Source organism: Schistocerca americana, chromosome 2 (genome assembly GCF_021461395.2).
Source record: "Schistocerca americana isolate TAMUIC-IGC-003095 chromosome 2, iqSchAmer2.1, whole genome shotgun sequence".
Taxonomy (NCBI): Eukaryota; Metazoa; Arthropoda; class Insecta; order Orthoptera; family Acrididae; genus Schistocerca; species Schistocerca americana.
Window position 1 is genome coordinate 382,631,604 of NC_060120.1, and position 25,747 is coordinate 382,657,350.

Consider the following 25,747-nt stretch of genomic DNA (forward strand, 5'->3'; position numbering starts at 1 on the left):
TATGTATAGATTTTATGAATAGTATGATTTATCTTATTTAAAACATTTTACATAAGCTGTGTATGTGAAAATTGATATTTGAAGCGATTAGGTTTTGAGAGTTGTTATGTTCGATGCTCTTGCATATTGTATCAATTTAGGGATTAATTGAAAAATACTCCAGGTACTGTTTGTTTAGTTTCATGATAATTAGGAGGGTTTTGGGTTGCTAGAAGTTATTCTATATTACTTACCGGTGCATTAAAAATAAACAAACATGTCTACTGAAGATAAGCAGGTTTGTGAGGCAGTAGTTGAAAGAAAAGGGGTAGGACAGGAAGACAGAGATGATTCAGGAATCAGTGATTATGGATTGTCATTAGATAGCCCATTTGCACATTCAACTAGTTATCCCGAGACACCGGGACAAACGACGAGGAATAAGTCAGTTTCAGAGGATGCAGATATACGATCGATGTTGGCAGCCTTGCTAAAAGAAACTAGAGAATCACTAAAGGAAGATTTACGAGAATCATTAGAGAAAGATTTACAAGGAACTAACGCATCATTAGAGAAGGGTTTACAAGAAACAAGAGAATCACTAAAGGATTTACAAGAAACTAACGCATCATTAGAGAAAGGTTTACAAGAGATCAAAACATCGCAAATGAAAATGGAATGTAATCTGAAGAAGGAAATGCAGGAGTTACAAGAACGACTGAAGATGGACGTCGACGAGAGAGAGAGGAAGCTACAGAAGAGCATAGACCAAGTCCAGGGGGACGTGGAGAAGATGGAAGGAAAGTTAACAAAAAAGATGGAAGACGATATTGAAGAAACGAAAGCCGAATTGGGAGAAAGAATCAACTAAGTGGAAACGAATTGCAATCATCGAATCGCCGAGGTGACGCAAATGCAGAAGCAATGTAATGATGCGGTTAAGGGGATAGGAGATAGGCAAAACCAACTGGCTGTCAATCTGAGAAATGCTATAGCCGTGCAACGAGAAGAGGATAACAAGAGGGTTGCAATGGAGGTCAGGCAATTACAACAGGGAGTGCAGCAATTGGAGAGCAAGACAGAAGAAATTGATAAGCGAATTAGCAATGCCACTTTAACCGTTGGGGAAGGTAGAGTAGTTACCTTGATGAGCAGTGATAATCGGTATGTCCAAAATCATACAGGGCAGAAATTTAGACCGAAAGGAGGGTTGCACCCAATGATACACTCCTGGAAATTGAAATAAGAACACCGTGAATTCATTGTCCCAGGAAGGGGAAACTTTATTGACACATTCCTGGGGTCAGATACATCACATGATCACACTGACAGAACCACAGGCACATAGACACAGGCAACAGAGCATGCACAATGTCGGCACTAGTACAGTGTATATCCACCTTTCGCAGCAATGCAGGCTGCTATTCTCCCATGGAGACGATCGTAGAGATGCTGGATGTAGTCCTGTGGAACGGCTTGCCATGCCATTTCCACCTGGCGCCTCAGTTGGACCAGCGTTCTTGCTGGACGTGCAGACCGCGTGAGACGACGCTTCATCCAGTCCCAAACATGCTCAATGGGGGACAGATCCGGAGATCTTGCTGGCCAGGGTAGTTGACTTACACCTTCTAGAGCACGTTGGGTGGCACGGGATTCATGCGGACGTGCATTGTCCTGTTGGAACAGCAAGTTCCCTTGCCGGTCTAGGAATGGTAGAACGATGGGTTCGATGACGGTTTGGATGTACCGTGCACTATTCAGTGTCCCATCGACGATCACCAGTGGTGTACGGCCAGTGTAGAAGATCGCTCCCCACACCATGATGCCGGGTGTTGGCCCTGTGTGCCTCAGTCGTATGCAGTCCTGATTGTGGCGCTCACCTGCACGGCGCCAAACACGCATACGACCATCATTGGCACCAAGGCAGAAGCGACTCTCATCGCTGAAGACGACACGTCTCCATTCGTCCCTCCATTCACGCCTGTCGCGACACCACTGGAGGCGGGCTGCACGATGTTGGGGCGTGAGCGGAAGACGGCCCAACGGTGTGCGGGACCGTAGCCCAGCCTCATGGAGACGGTTGCGAATGGTCCTCGCCGATACCCCAGGAGCAACAGTGTCCCTAATTTGCTGGGAAGTGGCGGTGCGGTCCCCTACGGCACTGCGTAGGATCCTACGGTCTTGGCGTGCATCCGTGCGTCGCTGCGGTCCGGTCCCAGGTCGACGGGCACGTGCACCTTCCGCCGACCACTGGCGACAACATCGATGTACTGTGGAGACCTCACGCCCCACGTGTTGAGCAATTCGGCGGTACGTCCATCCGGCCTCCCGCATGCCCACTATACGCCTTCGCTCAAAGTCCGTCAACTGCACATACGGTTCACGTCCACGCTGTCGCGGCATGCTACCAGTGTTAAAGACTGCGATGGAGCTCCGTATGCCACGGCAAACTGGCTGACACTGACGGCGGCGGTGCACAAATGCTGCGCAGCTAGCGCCATTCGACGGCCAACACCGCGGTTCCTGGTGTGTCCGCTGTGCCGTGCGTGTGATCATTGCTTGTACAGCCCTCTCGCAGTGTCCGGAGCAAGTATGGTGGGTCTGACACACCGGTGTCAATGTGTTCTTTTTTCCATTTCCAGGAGTGTATTTATGAAATGGTTAAAAGGAGTTTTTCCAGCACATCTTCAAGACTCAGACAAGATTCAATTTGCAATAGATAGAATGGAAGGTGAGGCCTTCACTTGGGGAGTCAGGAAGAAGGAAGGGACTACTAGTTATGATCAGTTTGAAGAGGAATTCTTGAAGAAATACTGGTCCAAAAGTCATCAGTGTGCAGCAATTGAGGACCTACTCCACCGCAAGTCACTTAATACATGGAGAGGAACGTTGAGAGAGTTTGCCGAACATTTGTGGGAATTGAACGAGACCTTGGAACAACCCCTGAGTGATGATGTAATGATATCAGCAATAAAAAGAAGAATGAGCCGGAGAATGCAGGAAACAGTATCCGGGAGCCTAATTAAAGATAGGGAGGCCTGATGGAAATACTGGAACAGTTGGAATCTTTTCGATCACAGGAACACAATCAGGCTAATGATCGAAACCGAGGGGGAAGTAATGACCCAAGGAATTATTTTGGTAATTCATCAAATTATAGAGGAAGAGGTGGTGGCCTTAGGTACAGGAACCATGGTGGTGAACAGCAATGGAGAAATGATTGGAGAAGGAGTGAAGAACCAAGAGATCATGAGAGAGGATGGGATAGGCGAATGAATGACACAGTGCATATAGAAGAGGCGGAAGGACCGGAAAACTGAATGACACTCCAGATGAGGTCCGGTCATGAGTGAGAGCGACAAGGACCAGAGTAAACCTACTAAGACACGACAATGGTTGAGATCTGAGAGAAGATCTACTGGAAGAAGGAAGTAGGATTCCCACAGAACCCATGCTACCCATGATAGGAATAAGGCTATATGGACTGGATGTCGAGGCATTAGTCGATACAGGAAGTGAAGCATGTGCAGTATCCAAGAGGTTATATGAACAGGTACTAAAAGCAAACATTAGCTTGCCTAGTTTCCCGGTGAGTGGAGTGAGGATTGTGAATGCGTTGGGTGCAAAGAGTAAACCTATTAAAGAACAAGTGTTGATTACTTTCGAGATAGAGGGAGAAGAATACGAAGCAACATTCTTGGTGGTGGCCGAATTGAACACATCAATTATTTTAGGGATAGATTGGTTGAACGAAGTTGATGCAGTAGTGAATTTTGATGAAGGTACTATCAAAGTCAAAGGAAGAAAGGGAGAAGAGAAGAGATTAAGGTTTGCTGAGGGGAGTGCAATCGAAGAAGAGGAGGAATTCAGAAGGATAAATTTGTGTCATGAAGAGGAACCCACCACGGGATACGGGGAAGAGGAACTAGAAAAAGAGGTGTTGATGTACCTTGAGGGATTAGCACGAGAGGATAGACATGAAGAGGATAAGATCAATAAAAAGTTGGAAGAGATGACACACCTAGATGAGGGGACTAAGAGGAAATTAGCCACAGTATTATACAGGCGTTGTAAGGTATTTTCTCAACGGCCAGGTATCATGAAAGGGGTGGAGTGTAAGCTAAAGAACCATAAACCGTTCAATATAAAACAGTATTCCATTCCCCAGGCGAAACGAAGAGCAGTAGATGAAGAGATACAGAGGATGATGGACCTTGGTGTTATAGAAAGGGCCAACAGTCAGTATAACAACCCCCTATTTGTTGTTGATAAGAAGGATGGAAAGGTGAGGATAGTTTTGGATGCACGAACAGTGAACAAAATCATCGAGCCGGAGCGGGACAAACCTGAGACTATAGAAGAACTGATCCAAAAATTCCGAGGAGCAAAGGTGCTTAGTAGTATCGACTTAACTGCTGGTTACTGGCAAATACCATTGGCCACAGAGTCCCGCCATTATACAGCATTTACTTATGGAGGGAGGTGCTATCAATTTAGAGTGTTGCCATTTGGGCTTAATGTGTCAGTGTCTGAATTCATAAGAGCGATGGATAAGATACTAGGCGAGGAGTTACTTAAAAAGGTCACCATCTACGTGGATGACCTCTTGATAGCAAGCGAATCATGGGAAGAACATTTGAGTAGATTGGATGCAATCTTGGCAGCTTTAGAAACCGCAGGGGTAACTGTAAACCTGGACAAGTCGGAATTTGGCAAATCAAAGATAAAATTCCTGGGCCATATAATATCCGAGGAGGGTATCTATCCTGATCCTAGTAAAATGGAGGCTATTAGAAATTTTCTGACCCCCAATAGTAAGAAGCAGTTGCGAGCATTCTTTGGGGTCTGTGAGTTTTATAGAAAATTTGTCAAAGGATCGGTACTTAATGCCCCGAGTATGAGGGAATTGACCAAGGCGAAGATGCCGTGGCATTGGAGTGCAGAGTGCCAAACCGAGTTTGAGAATATCAAGGAAGCACTATATATTGCAGACATATTGTACCACCCGGATTTTTCCAAGGATTTTTATTTAGGAGCAGACAGCTCTGACTATGGACTAGGAATACATTTGTACCAAATGGAGAAGAGCGGAAATGGTGAGAGTGTAAGAACAATAGCGTTCGGTAGCAGAAGTTTAAATGCTTGGGAGAGGAAATATTCGATTACTGAAAGGGAGGCATTCGCAATTGTGTGGGGGTTTAAGCGTTTCCAGTATTATTTGGCCGGGAGGCATGTGAAAGTCGTGACTGACCATAAGGCCCTTACATTTCTGACCACAAGCAAGTTGAGGCATAGCAGACTAACGCGATGGGCCCTGGCATTACAAGACTATGACTTCGAGATAATTTATGAACCAGGAGCAACACACATAATACCGGATGCTTTGTCAAGATTACCAGCTGACTCGAGAGGAATGTTGGTAGACAGGCCAGAAGGAGAAGGAGTTAGAATTAACCTGATGAAGGGAGTACAATATGAAGAATTCATAAGGAAATTCCTGAAGAATGTGCGCAGGGAACAGAACGAGGACGAGAAATTAAAGACAATTAAAAACAAATACAGGTGTGCAGGAGAGGAAAGGATTCGCACATTTTGTTATATTCATAATGGGATACTTTATAAACGAAACAAGGAGAGTGAGGAGAACTGGAAACTCTGTGTGCCTGAGCATGTGGTAGAAAAATTAATTTGGTATACGCACTATAGTAATGCGCATTATGGACCGAAGAAGTGTCTGGAAAAGTTGAAGTTAGATTGTTCATTCAACAACATGGGAAGGCGTATACGTAAGATACTGAGTACATGTGACACCTGTCAAAAATCTAAAACGACTACAGTACAGCACAAAGGATATATGCATCCAATTGTACCAACAGCAATTAAGGACATAGTTGCAGTGGATCTCTTTGCTCCACTTCCTGCCTCACGAAGGAATTACACACAAATCTTAGTAGTGGAAGAACTGGTTTCCAAGTACATAAAATTTTACGCATTGAAGAAAGCTACCAGTAGAGCCATTATTAACCATTTTGAGAAAGACTATTTTCAAAAGGTGTGTATTCCTAAGCGAATTTTGAGTGATAATGGGTCACAATTTAGGTCAAAGGAGTGGACAGAGATGCTAAATGAGCACAGAATAGAGCAAATTGCCATTTCTAGGTATAGGCCAGCTTCTAACCCAGCAGAACGAACAATGAAGGAATTGAACCGTTTATGCCGAACATACTGTCATAGGAAGCATGGTTCGTGGAAAGAAAATCTGGAAGAATTTGAGCGGGTCAGGAATCACCTCCCACATGATTCTACAGGGTTTGCACCATGTGAAGTATTGCTCAATCAAGAACCCGACAGTATTTTTCGTGAGTTGCTAGTCTGCCCACCAGGAAGTTCATTGACTTGGGAAAGGAAATTGGAGCTAGTGGAATTAAGTATGAAGGAGAAGGCTAGGAAGAGACAGGAAAGACACGACAAGCTAGTGAAACCGATAACTTACCGAGTGGGAGACTTGGTACTAGTAAAGGTTCATGCAAAATCAAAGAAAATAAACTCTGAAATAAATAAATTCAACCACGTTTATAAGGGACCATACAGAGTTATAAAAATTGGTCATCCTAACACTGTGGAGTTGGAGTATGCACGGACAAAGAGAGTGCATGGTAAGGAACATGTGGAAAACATAAAAAGGTACTACTCACACGAGAACAGGGATAACCCAGATGAGGAAGAGGTACGAATTGAAGAAAGTTAAGGTGTAGGGAGCTAGCAACTCTTTTGCTGGTATACCAAGTGGCGACTGGTACACTCCCAGCTGGGTGAGACTTTATTTCTAATTTCAAGTTTCACTCCTCTACCAGTCTCTATCCTTAGGTTAAGAAAGTTAGTGTGTAGTAGTTAGAATAGGTAGTGGTTGTACAAATGATAGTTAGGAATCTTGTAGCAAATTTATAGTTCACTTATATATGGAGAAGTAGTTAAGGTGTAGGGAGCTAGCAACTCTTTTGCTGGTGTACCAAGTGGCGACTGGTACACTCCCAGCTGGGTGAGACTTTATTTCTAATTTCAAGTGTCACTCCTCTACCATCTTTCTCTATCCTTAGGTTAAGAAAGTTAGTGAGTAGTAGTTAGAATTGGTAGTGGTCATCCAAGTAATTCAGTCAGGAACCATGTAGTAAATTTGTAGTAGTTGCTGTTGATGTAGAGTGTGAGATGTCAGAGAATCAATAACCAAAAAAAGCTCAGTTTACTGTGAGTAAATAACCAAAATTAATAATGCCAGAAGGAATAAAATGAGAACCAGATATCAGAAAGCGAATGTTTACATAATGTCGTGGTAAGCTAATTGGTTAAACCAGAATTTGGGTAATCTTATAGAGTTGTTTTATGAGGCATAAAAAGGTCAAACTGTTGTAAGAAAGTTGAAGTAATGTATCAGCTCATAATTAAGATGAACATATAAAGAAACAAATACACAAGGAGATAGTTGTTGAAATAAATGATGTGAAATATGATGAACGGAGAGGCTAAGGAGCCTGAAGTAGTATTTTTATGTGGTTATTGCAGCGAATATGGAGGGTTGATGTAGGTTGAAAATATGTATCAGTTGAAGTTGCTATTAAGTTGAGGGAGTTATGTGTAATGATGTACATTGAATATGAGATGTTTGAAGTATTGAAGTATACAGAGGATTGATGTAGGTTGAAGATGTATATTTTTGTGCAGTTGAAGTTGCTGTTAAGTTATGTGTAATGAAGAGTATGGAGTATGAGATGTTTGAAATATTGAAGTATGTCATTTAGCACATGAGCAACATCTGTTTGCAAGTTATTTGTAGGTATACATGTTTATCTGAAGTGTGCTGATAAGACAAAGTGTAACTGATGAATGATTAGTAATTCATGTACCCGTTTAGCTATCAGGGTCAATTATGGTTATACGTAGGTCAAGCTTTAGAAGCAGAATTCTGGCACTAAGTAATGAATAACAAATATCCATATGGTGGATCTGAATTAATGTGAATATAACAGGAAATATTGTACCTCTCATCTAAGCTTTCTTGATAACGATTCACATATGGAAGTAATGTTTGGCAAAATGAAATGATCATTAGTTTAAAATTTTCATTGGGTGACCACATTAGTTGTAGTATTGCAAATAATTATGTAAGACATGCTTAGCGGTACAATGTAGCATTTAAATTTATGGAATCTGTAATGAATAAGTTGTGAATTTCTTCCTTAACTTTTATGTGTGTTGGCCAAGTGAGTTATAAATTAGAGTGATAGTAGTATGGACGGCACAAACCCCGCTGAAAGGACGGCATACCAAAGGGGTAGCTGGCATTCAATGTATAAATGTTATATTTTGTCTCAATTTCAATTTGCTTGTGTTAAAGATTTAAATAAGTTGTGATTTTTTTTTCTTCCTTAACTTTTATATGCGTTGGGAAGGGAGTTATAAGTTAGTGTGGTAGTAGTATGGATGGCATGAACCCCGCTGAAAGGACGGCATACCAAAGGGGTAACTGGCATTCACCTAGTTTGTTTTCTTGTCTTTGCTGTAGCAATAAGTTGTGAATTTCTTCCTTAACTTTTATAAGTGTTGGCCAAGTGAGTTATAAATTAGAATGATAGTAGTATGGACGGCACGAACCCCGCTGAAAGGACGGCATACCAAAGGGGTAGCTGGCATTCAACTAGTTTCTTTTCTTGGCTTTGCTATAGCAAGTTATAACAGATATGTAGTTAATGACTCGTACAAACCTTTGAAAGTGAAAAGTTTTTGGAAATTTTGGGTAAGATAAGTTATAAAAAATATTTACCATGCTATGTTAAGTAAGTAGGATTGATGTTGTGTGTTATTTGGACAATGCCATATTTTTGAGATGTAATAACTTTTTGTAGAAAATTATTGTAGAGGCAGCCCACTACCGGAGTCAAGGATTTTCTTGGTGATTGTAATTTCATTACTTATTTGCACTGTGTGTTTTGTTCATATGTAGTGATGTCTAATTCCCTAGCCGATTCTTTTACGCCTATGGCTTCAAAGAAGTTTTCGAGGGCGGGGATGTAAGGGGTCCGTAGGCGCTTACTATAAGTTTTGCGACAGCAAGGTCGACAGGACAAACAATCGATAGTGTGTGTCGGGTTGCGAGAGCGAGAGCGAGTGTTGAGATAGTGTGTGGTACGCGCTGCGGGCCGAGCCGGGTGGAGGTCGGTTGCTGGAATGCAAGACCGTACCGACAAAGGGAGTGGCCATCGCCGTGGTTTAACCCCTTTGTGTTAGGAATATTCGGGAAAGTGAAAAAGTATAATTACTAGTGTGGTTCAGTGATATTTTTGTGCCGATATTCGTAATTACGCGTCTACCGCGCCGGCATCTTTTGGATTGCAGTGTTGGATTGCAGTGTTGGATTACGGTGATTGAAATTGCGTGTGACGATAAGGAATAACGAAAGGACCTGTGCTGAGATTAGCCGTTATTAATTCTGTACGACGAAGGCAGTGGGTGTCTCTTTACTTTGTGTTTTTGTGATGAATATAGGTCGTTGATTAATGAAGCTGTGTTGTTGTTCTTCTTGCCACCAGACATTTTATTGTTACAGCATTCTAGAAGGACAAAATGGAATGTAACAACTCCGTAGCAGTCCAATCCGATTGCCAGCCCCATTAGGTACACGGTCACATTAATTAATGTCTGTTTTGGGCTGCTATCGGATCCCGATCGACCGGGATAAGTCAGTAAAATAAACCGGAGTGTTACAGCTTCCATGGTGGTAACCGAAACTATCATGAAATCAGTGAACTACGTGAACATTATTGCGGGCCAACTGAATCTCTTCACGCTTGATGTCTTGGACAACAAATGTGCCTGATCTCTACTCATTGGAACACACATCGGGTGCCAGCTTCGTGCCGGTAAACCACTATCCCGTAATTTGCTGGAATTGCTTCACCTGTACTTTGACGTCTGGTGCCGCATAGTTCGGGAATACTATCAAGGACTTGTAGAATCCATGCGAGGAAGAATCTCTGTTGTATTTTGTTTGAAATGTATATCACACGCTATTAAACAGGTGATCATAATGTTGTGGTTCATCGGTGTACACACATTCGCAGTTGCGTATCATACGCTCCATTTGAGCTATATAGCTAACCTATATTTTCAGATATTAGCTTAAATTTAGTTACGATACCTGTTTTATTTTTAGTTCATAATGTGAACTGCGGTTGGTCTCGTTTTTTAGGATAATTGAATCGTTTTTTTCCTGTTACTAATTGCTTGGATAATTAGTATCTGACTGATTTGATGCCTACCGCTACAAACTTCTTCTCCTGTGCCAACCGCCTCATCTCAGAGAAGCACTTACACCCAACGTCCTCGAGTATTTGTTGGATATATTCTTTCCCTACAACGCTTTTCATCTACATCTCCGTTCAGTAACATGGAAGTTGTTCCCTGATAACTTAGAACATGTTCCATCATTCTGACCCTTTTTCTTGTCAGTGTTTTCCATACATTCCTTTCTTCGTTGACTCTGCAGACCTATTTTCAACATGTTTCTACAGTGCCATATCTCAGACTCGTCTTTCTCTCCTTTTCTGGTTTAGCCATAGCTCAAGATTCATTACCACGCAATGTTGTGCAGGTTGTATAGCCAATAAGACCATGATTGTAAATGAAACTTACAATAAAATATTAAAAATTCATATGCAGTATCTTTGTTGCCATGTATAGCGTGAGCACAAAAGAATTTTACTCTTTCAAAAAGTCACAGAAACGAAACGGTACAACTTACTCGCTTCAAACCTTGACCTTTCATTAGAGTATCTCTGCAAGTCTACCTGGAAGTTTCTTCCTGTGATATCCATTTCTACATGCTACTGAAAAGTGCAAATATTGGAAACTTCGTATCTCATTCTCGGTTTGTGCCTTATAGCTAAACTGTGTTTTCGGATATTAGCTACTATTTCTTTAATACAAATAATTCTTTAGTTCGTATTGTGTGACGTGATGTCTGTTACAGCTGTAGATCCTGTTTTTACAATACACGATCCGTAAACTTTTCTAAATACATTTCTCTTATTTTTATGTGATTGATCGCAATAGTTTTAATTCGTTATTTTCCCTTGATGTAGTATACTTGTCGTAAACATAACAGTATGAGTTGTTTGTGTTTGAAACTCTCGCCGATTGTGTGACGTTATAATTTCCATGTTTACTTCGTTACAAGTGACTTGCCTCAGATAGAATGTTTCGTGACTACAGTCGTTTACCCCCTGCAGTAATGGTTCAAATGGCTCTGAGTACTATGGGACTTAAGTTCGGAGGTCATCAGTCCCCTAGAACTTACAACTACTTAAACCTAACTAACCTAAGGACGACGTGAGTCTCTGTTTCCTTTGTAGTTTTAGGTAATTTGAAGTACCGATTAATCTCTTCGGCAGTTGCAGCTTTTGCTTTGCCTATACCAAGAACATGCAAGTTTGCCCCTAAGACAGCTGGTCTATTTCTCTATTCGGTTAACATATGAACTTGCCTGTGTTTTGCATTTCTCGCAGCTTGACTGACTGTTTCGCTTCTGCTTGTAAGCAATATGATTTTCAGGAGTGGGGCACAGTCGGTATTCCCGATCTATAGCATCTCTGGGATCCCTGAGCTGTTTTAGTTCTTCAGTTAGCCAATGTGCACGTACCCTTCTTATCTTATTTTTCTGGTCTTTAGGGGAGCATATTTGTCATATAGATGAATACGTTTGTTAATAAATCCGTGAAGTTTCTCGTTTATGCCCGATAAGGAAATAGAAGGAATTCTCCAAACTATCTCTTGTGCCTCTGCTGCAAGTTCACATAAATTAATGCTTCTCAAGTGTCGATATACAGTCAGTCGTAGTTTGTCTCAGACATTCCGGCAGTAAATCATGTAAATTACGTCATGGTCAGACGTGTCAGGTGCAAATATTAGTCCATACGATGGGAAACATGAAGCTGAAGCAGCAAAATGTTTGAAGAAGAAAGCATCCCCCAAAATTTTGGAAGGATTATTGTATAGAAAATTTATGTTAGTGTAACCACTGATGACAGTGCCACTAAATCAGTTATTAAACACGGTTTTCTTAAACTCCTTCAACAAAGAAGAGGAAGTAAATGTTCCTGAATTCCAGTCCAAGATGAGGAACATAGAAGTAGATATCATCGGTGTAGCAAAGCAGCTTATATCATTTAATAAACGCAAGGCCTCCGGTCCAGATTGTATTCAAGTCAGGTTCCTTTCAGAGTAAGCTGATGCAATAGCTCCATATTTAGTACTTATATATAACCGCTGGCTCACAGAAAGGTCAGTACCAAAAGGCTGGAAAAATGCTGAATTCAAACCAATATCCAAAAAGGGAAATAGGAGTAATCCGTTAAATTAAAGGCCCACAACACTAACGTCGATTTGCAGTAGGGTTTTGGAACATATACTGTGTTCGAACATTATGAATTGCATCGAAGAAAACTATTTATTGACACATAGCATGAATTCAGAAAACATCATTCTTGTGAAACACAACTTTCTTTTTATACTCATGAAGTAATCAGTGCTATAGGCAGGGGATGTCAAATTGATTCCATATTTTTAGATTTCCAGAAGGCTTTCGACACAGTTCCTCTAAAACGTCTTCTAACCAAGCTGCGTGACTATGGAATATCGCCTCAGTTGTGCCACTGGATTCGTGATTTCCTGTCAGAAAGGTCACAGTTCGTAGTAATAGAAGGAATGTTATCGAGTAAAACAGAAGTAATATCCGGCGTTCCCAAGGAAGTGTTATAGGCCCTCTATTGTTCCTGATCTCTATTAACGACATAGGAGACAATCTGAGTAGCCGTCTTAAATTAAATTGTTTGCAGATGATGCTGTCATTTACCGTCTTGTAAAGTCATCAGATGATCAAAACGAATTGCGAAATTATTTAGATAAGATATCTGTATGGTGCGAAAAATGGCAGTTGACCCTGAATAAAGTAAAGTGTGAAGTTCTTCATATGAGAACTAAAAGAAATCCGCTTAATTTCCATTACGCGATAAGTCACACAAATCTGAAGGCTGTAAATTAAATTAAATACTTAGCAATTACAATTACAAATAAACTAAATTGGAATGATCGCATAGAAAATGTTGTGCGTAGAGCAAATCAAAGACTGCGATTCAACACTTAGAACGCACAACAGGTCTACTAAAGGGACTGCTTGTCCGCTCTATTCTGGAGTATTGCTGTGCGCTGTGGGATCCGCATCAGGCAGGACTGACGGATGACATCGAAAAAGTTCAAAGAAGGGAGGCCTGTTTTGTATTATCGCGAAGTAGGGGAGATAGTGCTACAAACATGGTACGTGAACTGGTGTGGCAATCATTAAAACAAAGGCGTTTTTCGTTTCGTCGGTATCTTATCATGAAATTTCAATCACCAGTTTTCTCCTCCGATTGCGAAAACATTTTGTTGGCACCCACCTACATAGGGAGAAATGATCATCACATAAATATAAGAGAAATCGGGTTCGCACAGAAAAATTTAAGTGCTCGGTTTCCCGCGCGCCATTCGAGAGTGGAACGGTAGATAGACAGCTTGAAGGTGGTTCATTGAACCCTCTGCCAGGCATTTTTTGTGAATAGCAGAATAATCACGTAGATGTAGACGTACATGTATGATTCGTGAGGTACTAGAGCAAAAGAAGACAAATTGGTTATATGCTGGGGGGAAGCTATTGAAAACAATATTTGAGACGGAGTTAAAGTGGATATCGTCAATTTAAATAATACACTGAAGATGATACAGGAAATACCAGGAACACAGAAACATCTGTGAGTTGGTATACGACACAGATGATGGACATGGAACAGTGAATGTTGAACATTACAAAAACAATGCGAAAAGTAACAACCGAGTGGCAGAAATATGCGGAAGGAACTATGGAAACGCTAAAGAAAAATTTTAGAGACATACAAAATCGTTCAAAGACGCCAGATGAAAAACTAGCAGGAGCTACACGACTACAAGAACTAACTAATAGCTTGGGAGATAGAAAACAAACTGAAAGGGCGCAGGAAATACGTCACCATGTAACACATGGACAGTTAAATACAACACTACTGACACCACATCAAGTTTTATTAGGATTACAGCAAGCATAAAAAGAATTTCAGATGGGGTTACAACATGTACCTCAAGTAAAAAGTAGTATAGAATTTTCTCTCTTTAGTTAAGATTTATTCATATCAGGCTAGGGTATACATTAACATACGATTTCCTGTAGCTCGTGTAAATTCTCGGTACCAGTGTTTCACGGTTCATCCATATCCAGTAGAGTGGAAGTGTCTTAATAAGGGGGTAGAGGTTTAAACTAGCGATGTATTACTTATTTCAGAACGAAGGGATACACACGTCGTTATGTCAGTAAGAGATGTTAAGAATTTATCAATGAACTAGTTATCAGTTGCACAGCTCAGAGGTGCGTAACGCCAAGCGATCGTGCGAAATTTCGTTATTCTTAGGAAAAATGGGAAGAGCAGAATGCAAAAGGGTCGTATCAATGACTCAACCACACTTTCATCGGGTTGGCAATTATGGGATTAAATCCATCTTCTCACCAGAGAATGAAATTCCGATCCGTCCCGCTCCATCCGTTTTTTATCTACGATCTAAGTGAATGAAATTCTGACCCGTTCCAGTCCATTCTTTTTCTTTTTTTAATGGTCTGTGTGAATGAATTTCGGACGCTTTCCACCGTATTCAGTTTTTTAACAGTCCATGTAATGAAATTTCGATCCATTCCATTCGTCCAGTTTTACAAATGCCTTTTATTAATAAAATTCCGAAACGATGTGTTATGTGCCTTTTTAACGATCTCTGTACATGCACCCATTTGATTTTTGATAACAATATTTTCATCATCTGCTGCATGTGAGCAGTTACGTATTGTGGTATAAATTGAGAAGTTTGATTGTAAACAGTTCAGATGGTGACAGAGAAATGAGAATGTCAACATCCCTCTCAGCTCTATTGGACGAAACATTAGTGTTACGTCAAGCGTTGGAATCACAGCGAAATATCCGCAGGAAACTAAAATTTGTGCAAGAAAGACAAGCTGAGTATGTACAGGAAAGAGCGTTGAGACCCATTTATCAACTGCTAGAGATATTGATCAAGGCAAATGAGATGACTCAGAAGAAAAAATCGTTTTTATGAAAGCAGAGACACTGGATATATATTCTGAATGAAGGAGATGAACCCAAAGAAAACAACGTATTTTTTGTGCTGGCAAATTGAAATTTCGCAGCTTGTTTTTAGTCACATCTGCCCACTTGGATGCGCCAGTGCAGGTCAGGCGTTCAGATCTCGCCAGAAGGTGCCGGTGTCGATTTACTGTAGGAGGCAGCACCGTGATGAGTATTGCTGGGCGGCGTGAATCAGCGGTTGACAATCTGGCGTATCAGAAAAGAAGCAGCAATAACCTGAAGTCAGTACTGGGATTAGTAGGCAGCAGTGTTTGACAAGACTCTGGGTGCTGTGCTGCCAGGTATTGTTTACCTCCTGTAGTCGCCGGTTCTGTGAATTGGTCGCCGAGCAGCGCCTGTGAGCAGTCGTTAGGAGCTGGACTTAGTCTGCAGTAGAGAGTGGCAGCAGCTACATTGGCTGTGCTGTTCTTTGCCGTTGGCATTGCTGGTCAAGGGATGATCCGTAGTCATCATCTGAGGATGGTGCAGTGGAAGAGCTGAAATGAGTTTGTGCCGCAGAAACTAGATGGGCCCTGGGGAAGCAGTACAGCGCCACTGACTTGCCTGATAGGGACAGCATCTTCTAGCTGGAGCAGAAGATGATGATTCCTCAGTATTGTTAAATGACCCTTGTATTGTTACCCTTGGGGTGTGAAAATGAGACATCAGGACGACAGTAGATTTGTTCAACTAATTTCTTTATTCTGGCTCTGCGCCATAGTACATCAGAAACAGCTTGGTGGACGCATCCAACTGCCTCTCTAGCGAAATGGTAGACGTCCGTCATTGCTAATAGCGCAAAGAGAGGGGCCGAATGTAGTGTCACTAATGGCGCTATCAGTGACGACTCTGTCCGCGACTGTGGTGATAGCGTGACGACGCAGCTGACGATATGCCATGAACTTCCTCCAGCAAGCATGCAGCACCGTCGTGACTCCCGGTAGGCCACCCTGTCTCGTGGTCAAACAGTCCACCCTGTACTGCATTTGGGGATGTCATTCCAGGTGTCACGACTCGTGGTGTAGATAGTGATACTGAGATGAGAATGATGTAGTACACGAGTGACTGAGTACTTATACGCTCCAGACTATATTCGTTTAGGGTTTGAGGCATGTGGCTGTAGGGTAGGAAAGGCTTCCGTCCTTCCATTAGCATATTGCAGTGTTGGCAGTTGCTACAGTGCGACCAACTGGCTCTGCTTCGCAACACCAGTCGGGCGTGTTTTGCTTTGCAACGCATAGCACTCTCGCCTACCTGTTCAATTCCTCTTTGGCGTATTTTTTGACCGATTACGGTCGATACGCTACGGTATGTCCAGCAAATACGGCAGCTGGGAATGTGGGAGGGTTTGTGGGAAAAAGTTACAGTTACGATGATCCGCAAAGCAGGGCATAAGAGTGACTTGTGCCGTTGAGTGTGCCCACTGCCACATGTTTGCTGGCACTAGTATGTGACAAGGTTTTGAACTGTCAGACCACAGTACAGCGTGCTGCAAATGTATTGGTAGACCACTGCTTGCATATTGGTACTTGAAATGATAAGTCACAGGGACGCCAAGGTATGCTTTGGTTTCGTTGTAATTGTAACTGAATGTAAAAGGTGCAGTGAACTTGTGGCATGGCCTAGTTCTGTAAGAGAGATGAGATATCTAATTCTGCCAACAGTATATGCCACACTGAATGTTAGCTTCTTGTGTCAGTGTAGACTGGTTTGTTCATATGTAGAGTCCATCCAGTGTGCGGTTAAGGTATTAATTGTAGTTGCGTTTTGTAATACGAGGGATATTGGGAAAGTAAGTTCCGATCGGCCAATAAATGGAAACCACTGTGAAAATCTAATTAAGCTTTGCACATATGCTTTCGACAGTATCTCTAGTATGCCTGTCGGTTAAATCACTTCGCTCTTTTCAGTTCGGAGCGCACTATGAGCACATAAAGATGCGTAGAAAATAGTGTCTCCCGCCAACTATGAGGTCCTGGAGAGAGATTTCGCCTGATGTTATGCAGCCCACATTACAGAACTGTCGTACGGTTCCTACTCTGTGACAATTCTCGGTCGCAATCTGCAGGGGCAATGAAAATGCTCCTGCAGCGTTTTCAATGGGAAGTGTTTGTTCACCCGCACTACAACCCCTAATTGGCTCCCTCTGTGTTTCATATCTGCTCACATTAACTACGGACTATGAAGACAACGTTTTCGCACAGACAACGAGCTATAGATGAGCCTAGAGAACTGGCGGGAAGCATAGACGGGAGCCTCCTATGACAAGGGTATTGGAAAGTTGGTACAACCTTACGACCAATGTCTAAGTCGGAGTGGTGATTACGTAGAGCAGTGGCTTGAAGCTGTAGCTAACTGTTGCAGATAAAATATTTCTGATTTTGAAAGTGGTTTCCATTTCGCGATCAATCGGAACTTGCTTTCTGAATAGTCCAAGCATATTCTGATGGCTAGCGTTGCTATGCAGTATTACTTCTGTGCCCTTGCAAGCTTAGTTTCTGGAAGTTGGCCATATTTCTTATGAATGATATCTATTCATCTGTATTAGATTAAGACCTTTTTTTATTCTTAGCGTCCCATTTGAAGAGTTTATTATTCTACTACAGTGGGATGTGCATTATTTAATTATTGTGTCATTTGATGTTAATTGATTTGGGGATCGAGTACAGCTGTTTCCTTTGTTTACTCGTGTATTCACTGTGGCACATAATCGTTGTTCATAAAACAAAGGATTTAGTAAGAAGCCCATGCTTACACAAGACCCCAGGCAAATTCCACTCCCATCAAAATCATGCGCCATGTTATGAAAGCAGAAGTTGGAGGAGGAGGAGGAAGAGGAGGAGGAGGAGAAGAGGAGATGAAGACGACATGGAAGATGGAGACAGAAATGAATAAGAGTGACGAAAGAAAACTATAGCAGAGACAGAAGTCATATTGCGAGTACTGTTTTCATTAAACCAACAGATAAAATGCGAAACAGTGGACGATTTTTCATACGTAGGTAACTCCTGATAGAGACGAATTAGTAATTCACAATGAAAGATACCAGGGAACGAATGAACTACAGAATCTACTGTTTAAATTTAAACCTCCTTTAACGAGTTACACAACATGAGATTTTCAAAATTATGGTAAAATTCCGAGGGCTCCCAGTTTTCATAAACAGAAGTGTCTGCCTTACGGGCAACTAAATTTCAACAGAAGCAATACATACTGTTAAGCCTACATTAAGTAAAAGTAGTAGCGAATCAATATTGAGAGATGATGACATAAATATCAGCATGTGAGAGACTGAAAAGGCACTTGAGATTCGCAGTTGGGAGACAGTCTCCCAGGAATCACCAGCGTATATCGATTTTGTCCACTGGAATAAACATAAAGAATTGGTGGGGCAATTACTTTACTAGCTTCGAAAGCGGCAGGCACTGTTTAACATGATAATGACATCTATTAAAGAGGAGCTTAAGTAAGAACAACGGTTCGCTCCCACTGTGTAAACAGTCGTTATTCAGAAAATGCTCGCGCGGAGTAAACAGTGCTAATATGTTCCGGTATTCAATAAATTTACATAGGATCTGCCATATCATTAAGAATTTTGCTACGATACGATCAACACCATGGACGGAGGTGATTACAGCTTACCTGCAACATCCAATCTTCGCAAAAACCGGCAGCTCAGTGTCGCAGTGGATACTGATGCACTTCATGCACCCATGGGTGAAGTGATCAGTGACGCAAACGTAGAGTCCCACAACGCAGATTCACTCCAACATGTCCCAACTGTCGATGCACCTACAACAAAAGACCTGCAGCCCTCGCAGGAACGTCAACAGGGCCTCACACAAGAGGAATGACAACGACCAACGAGACAAAATGGACAAAGTGTTACGTGTCGTCCCACCGGAGGAGGAACCATAACACAACATGTAATTTGCACTGCTAACTTATACGTAGTGTCATTGCACAACCCTTTTCTCTGGAAGAACTCCGAATTGCGCTCTCCCAAGGGAAGGGTACTGCATCTGGCCCAGTGCTACGACACCTCCCACACAAAGTGAAACTGCTGCTGCTCAAAATTTGCAACGGCATGTGGACTCAAAAGATCGAAATTGACTTGCTGAAAACGTATCGTTTCGTCCCCACCTAGAAATCTGGAAAAAGATGAGATAAACTCAAGTCGTATCGACCTATCACCTTACCCCCGTGTTTGGTAAAGATATTGGAAAGGGTTGTTAAGTGGCACTTAGAATGGTGATGTGAAAACAAGAAAAATGTCCAGAAAAACAACTTGGGTTTCGAAAAGGAACAAGGACAACCGAAAACTATCTACCATTATTTATTGATATACAGCTATATTTCTCTCGGAATAATTATATGATAGTTGCGTTCGTAGACAACAACGTTTTCTTATCAATCTGGAGAAACTTCAGTTTCGGAAACCAATCGTGCGTCACGTTTTAACAGGAAAACAATCATTTTGCAAACACAAAATTACACTGGGGTCCAGAGAAACTAGCAGAGGACTCCCGTAGTGGTCTCTGCTGCCTTGTTATCCAATCTCTATACTGCAGATCTTCATGATCTGTTTGCCAGTGACAATGAAACATTGCAATACGTAGACGACGTATGCATCTATCAGAAAGCGAGTATTCTTCAGTTCTGTCATCTGAAAGTGCAAACCTCTCTCATACACTATGTGGTCAAAAGTATCCAGATAGCCCCAAAAACATACGTTTTCCATACTAGGTGCATTGTCCAGCCACCTACTACCAGGTACTCCATATCAGAGACCTCAGTATTCACTACACATCGTGAGAGACCAGAATGGGGCGCTCCGCGGTACTCACGGACTTAGAGTGTGGTCAGGTGACTACGAGTCACTTGTGTCATACATCTGTACGCGAGATTTTCACACTCCTAAACATCCCTATGTCCACTGTTTCCGATGTGATAGTGAAGTGGGAACGTGAAGGGACACGTAGCACAAAAGCGTACAGGCCGACTTCGTCTGTTGACCGACAGAGGCCGCTGACAGTTGAAGAGGGTCGTAATGTGTAATAGGCAGACATCTATCCAGACCATCACACAGGAATTCCAAACTGCATCAATATCCCCTGCAAGTTCTATGACAGTTAGGCGGGAGGTGAGAAAACTTAGATTTCATGGTCGAGCGGCTGCACTTAAGCCACACATCACGCCGGTAATGCCAAACGACATCTCGCTTGATGTAAGGAGCGTAAACATTGAACGATTGAACACTGGAAAAACGTTGTGTGGAGTGACGAATCACGGTACACAATGTGGCGATCCGATGGCAGAGTGTGGGTACGGCGAATGCCCTGAGAACAGCATCTGCCAGCGTGTATAGTACCAACAGTAAAATTTGGTGGCGATGGTATTATGGTGTGGTCGTGTTTTCCATGGATGGGGCTTGCACCCCTTGTTGTTTTGCGTGGCGCTATCACAGCACAGGCCCACACTGGATGTTTTAAGCAGCATCTTGCTTCCCACTGTTGAAGAGCAATTCGGGGATGGCGATTACATCTTTCAACGCGATCGAGCACCTGTTCATAATGCACGGCCTGTGGCGGAGTGGTTACACGACAATAACATCTCTGTAATGAACTGGCCTGCACAAAGTTATGACCTGAAACCTATAGAACATCTTTGGGATGTATGGAACGCCGACCTCGTGTCAGGCCTTACCGACCGATATCAACACCTCTCCTCATTCCGTGAAGAATGGGCTGCCATTCCCCAAGAAACCTTCCAGCACCTGATTGAACGTATGCCTGCGCAAGTGGAAGCTGTCATCAGGGCTAACGGTGGGCGAACACCATATCGGATTCTAGCATTACCAAAGGTGGGCGCCACGCACTTGTAAGTCATTTTCAGCCAGGTTTCCAGATACGTCTGCTTGAGTGGTGTACAGAAAGTGGCTTCGAAAGCTCTCACAGCAGGCCTACTCTTATGATCTTCCCGCCATAGAGTTACACTTTCCCAAACAATACAACTGAGACAACATACTTTTCCAGTTGTGAAAACAACACAAAATCCCCGGATGATTATCGACGTGAAACTAAGATGGACTCCTCATGTCCGACATATTATTAACAGATATGAAAAAGCCTGCAATCTCATCAGAGCTACGACTGGAGTGTGGTGGAGCTCTGTTCGGCGGACAGCGACGGCTTGATACCGGTCCCTGCTAAGGACATACTTAAACAGTGGACACTTGTGCTACGGTTCAGTATCGGACGCCATGCTCCAGACTCTGTGTGGTACAAAGCCTTGCGTGTAGCTACTGGGGCGTTCGTTTCATTCCCAACCAACACTTCACTGGTTTAAGGGAATGAACCACGGTTAAAGTTGCGACGAATATTCCCCTGCAAGGAATTCCTCCTACACCTCTATTCGAAGAATACGAGCCTATTGACGAAGAGCTCCGGTAGTTAACGTCCTACTGTTTTGCAGAAGGTATTGGATAAATAAGAAACTTCCACTCCTCGCTACTGAATATATGGAGATGCAAGCATTAAGCCACACAATCGTCTTACACCGCACTACAGCAGGCCATACGGAACGTCGACTCTATAGATTGATGCCACGACCAGTTTAAAGTTTCAAAACCAGCATATGACTAACGCAATGACAGTGGAATTCCTTTCTCATAATCACGATTCGTGCGTGGGGTACACAGGTGGGTCTAAGTGTAGTGCCGGCGCTGGTAATGTCTACTGCGTACAGAAGGCAAACGGCAAGGTCCGTACGAGCTACATCCACACTATAATACACTCCTGGAAATTGAAATAAGAACACCGTGAATTCATTGTCCCAGGAAGGGGAAACTTTATTGACACATTCCTGGGGTCAGATACATCACATGATCACACTGACAGAACCACAGGCACATAGACACAGGCAACAGAGCATGCACAATGTCGGCACTAGTACAGTGTATATCCACCTTTCGCAGCAATGCAGGCTGCTATTCTCCCATGGAGACGATCGTAGAGATGCTGGATGTAGTCCTGTGGAACGGCTTGCCATGCCATTTCCACCTGGCGCCTCAGTTGGACCAGCGTTCGTGCTGGACGTGCAGACCGCGTGAGACGACGCTGCATCCAGTCCCAAACATGCTCAATGGGGGACAGATCCGGAGATCTTGCTGGCCAGGGTAGTTGACTTACACCTTCTAGAGCACGTTGGGTGGCACGGGATACATGCGGACGTGCATTGTCCTGTTGGAACAGCAAGTTCCCATGCTGGTCTAGGAATGGTAGAACGATGCGTTCGATGACGGTTTGGATGTACCGTGCACTATTCAGTGTCCCCTCGACGATCACCAGTGGTGTACGGCCAGTGTAGGAGATCGCTTCCCACACCATGTTGCCGGGTGTTGGCCCTGTGTGCCTCGGTCGTATGCAGTCCTGATTGTGGCGCTCACCTGCACGGCGCCAAACACGCATACGACCATCATTGGCACCAAGGCAGAAGCGACTCTCATCGCTGAAGACGACACGTCTCCATTCGTCCCTCCATTCACGCCTGTCGCGACACCACTGGAGGCGGGCTGCACGATGTTGGGGCGTGAGCGGAAGACGGCCTAACGGCGTGCGGGACCGTAGCCCAGCTTCATGGAGACGGTTGCGAATGGTCCTCGCCGATACCCCAGGAGCAACAGTGTCCCTAATTTGCTGGGAAGTGGCGGTGCGGTCCCCTACGGCACTGCGTAGAATCCTACGGTCTTGGTGTGCATCCGTGCGTCGCTGCGGTCCGGTCCCAGGTCGACGGGCACGTGCACCTTCCGCCGATCACTGGCGACAACATCGATGTACTGTGGAGACCTCACGCCCCACGTGTTGAGCAATTCGGCGGTACGTCCACCCGGCCTCCCGCATGCCCACTATACGCCCTCGCTCAACGTCCGTCAACTGCACATGCGGTTCACGTCCACGCTGTCGCGGCATGCTACCAGTGTTAAAGACTGCGACGGAGCTCCGTATGCCACGGCAAACTGGCTGACACTGACGGCGGCGGTGCACAAATGCTGCGCAGCTATCGCCATTCGACGGCCAACACTGCAGTTCCTGGTGTGTCCGCTGTGCCGTGCGTGTGATCATTGCTTGTACAGCCCTCTCGCAGTGTCCGGAGCAAGTATGGTGGGTCTGACACACCGGTGTCAATGTGTTCTTTTTTCCATTTCCAGGAGTGTATAATGACAGCTGAGCTGACTGCCATTTTGGAAGACATGCTATTCTCCCAGACGATCAACAACAGACACAATATTTATCATATTTGATAGTATTTCAGCTCTACAGCTGATGAGAAGCTATCTAACTAGTTGTACCATCCCCATAGTGGCAGCAATAATCGATGTTGTGCTTTGGATGCAGAGGAACTATCAAAACATTATGATGGACACTGCGGTTTACCTGGAAACACTCAGGTAGACGTCCAAGCTTTTGTGTTAGCAGAAGAGCCAACACCGTGTTACGAGTGGAGGCCTAAATGTACGCGGTTTATCTCACGCAGGCTGGCGTGAAGGGGGAAGAACTATACTGATGTGAGGTCTGGAACATGACAAGGAATGAGAATTCAGAAAGCGGACATAATTAGTTTCATACTTAACTTTAATCCATTAATGATGAACGTCGATCTTGACGGTACATGATTCACAATGTTATCTGTTCAGAATACATTCTTGAAGTAATTATAGTAACTGAATATGGTGCCTTGCTAGGTCGTAGCAAATGACGTAGCTGAAGGCTATACTAAACTGTCGTCTCTGCAAATGAGAGCGTATGTAGACAGTGAACCATCGCTAGCAAAGTCGGCTGTACAACTGGGGCTAGGAAGTCTCTCTAGACTAGTCCTGGCGTGTGACGGCGCTCGGTCTGCAATCACTGATAGTGGCGACACGCGGGTCCGACGTATACTAACGGACCGCGGCCGATTTAAAGGCTACCACCTAACAAGTGTGGTGTCTGGCGGTGACACCACACTAACAAAGCAAGCATCTCTACATGGAGCTATTAAATATAATAAACTCCCTCTCACAGAAATGACACCCATGCTAAGGAAGCCGTTGTCGTTGGACTGGCAAGAGGAATAGTTGAGGACATCTGCAATCAAGGACAGCCACTAAGGACTAATTCATTCCATAATTCCGAGAGAACCCTCGAATAATAAGATACAAACATAGAAGAGCTTCACGACAGTTATAGCATGGTTGAAATTTGATCTTGACTTAATAACATTCAGCTTTGATACATTATCATGCACTAAGACAATTTTGATTCCAAATATTCCTGGATGGTATAAAAGCAGTCTTTTATTAAAAGAGATCTCATCGTCTGTTTTAATTTCTTTATTTCTTGGATTTTTTTGTATAAAAGTTGGAAGATGGTTACATAATTTTATTCCCATGCACTTGACACCATCACTGTACAGTTTTGTTGAGTGGGGAAGTATTCTTAGAGAGGTTTTTGATCTTGTGTCATAATCGTGGTAATCCATGTTTTTGCTAATTTTGTTGATACTTTTTTTGGTAAAGAATAATAATTGTAGTATGTATTGGGATGGGAGGGGCAAAATATTTAGTTTCTTAAATAATGGTTCTGCTGAGCCTACCAAGGACTATTCGGATAGAGATTAAAACTCATATATTCCTCTTTCCATTTTATTTTGTTCTCGAAAATAGCTCATACACAACCAAAAGAAACAGTGACTTTGACCCTCAAAACAAAAGCACTCAGTACCACAATACAAAATGCATTGCATTTAACATCAAGCAGAATTAGTTGACAAGAATGTAATGAAAATAAATCATGAGAACAACTAGTACATTTTGGCCCACTTTGTGTGAATTTATATAGCCTCACTATATGTTTTGAGAACATTCCAGGAGATTACAATTTTTATCTACAATAACTTTATAATTTATATGTGTGTTATTACAAATTAATAACGTTTTAGAGTTGGCAATTTCAATGCTGAAAAATGGAGTTTTTTAGAACAAATAAGTTTCATTTATGTAATCAAAAATTCTAGAGAAAACAGATTTGTTTGTAATAACTTGTCAATATTTCTATTTGATAATTTGTGTTCTGTTTGAGAATTAATTATTTGATTGTAATATGCAAATGATAATCTACAATCTGTACCATATATTTTGAGCTTGAAACATCTTTAATACAAATTTTGAATTTTCATACAGCAGCCTGACCCTTATTAAACACACATTGAAAAGCTATGATTAATCTGTGTAATACTAGACAGTTTGCCCTTTCTTTATATGTGTTTTTAGTTATTTACCTTTGATTTAAATAAACAAGTGAAGAAGTGATGAATCTTAAATACAGCATGCCACAGATATGTTCTGTCTGTGTTAATAACATAAGAAGACTGTTACTGAACCTAATACAATTTAGATAACATAAGCTCTTGAATTCAAATCAAAATTATCACAAAATGTATAGCAAAAATGTATCAAGAAGTAAATTTCATTCACAGTA

At 42.7% G+C, this 25,747-nt stretch overlaps 1 protein-coding gene across 1 annotated transcript; it reads left to right on the forward strand.

The window, feature by feature from the left end:
- Positions 1–256: 256 nt before the first annotated feature.
- Positions 257–850, forward strand: LOC124594039 (probable DNA double-strand break repair Rad50 ATPase). The gene has a single exon (XM_047132390.1). It carries the CDS (start codon positions 257–259, stop codon positions 848–850), a length of 594 nt encoding a protein of 197 aa, XP_046988346.1.
- The last annotated feature ends 24,897 nt before the right edge of the window (positions 851–25,747 follow it).

Bases quoted from the DNA above. Each gene is read 5' to 3' on its own strand.
- LOC124594039 (XM_047132390.1), top strand. From the start codon at position 257: ATGTCTACTGAAGATAAGCAGGTTTGTGAGGCAGTAGTTGAAAGAAAA.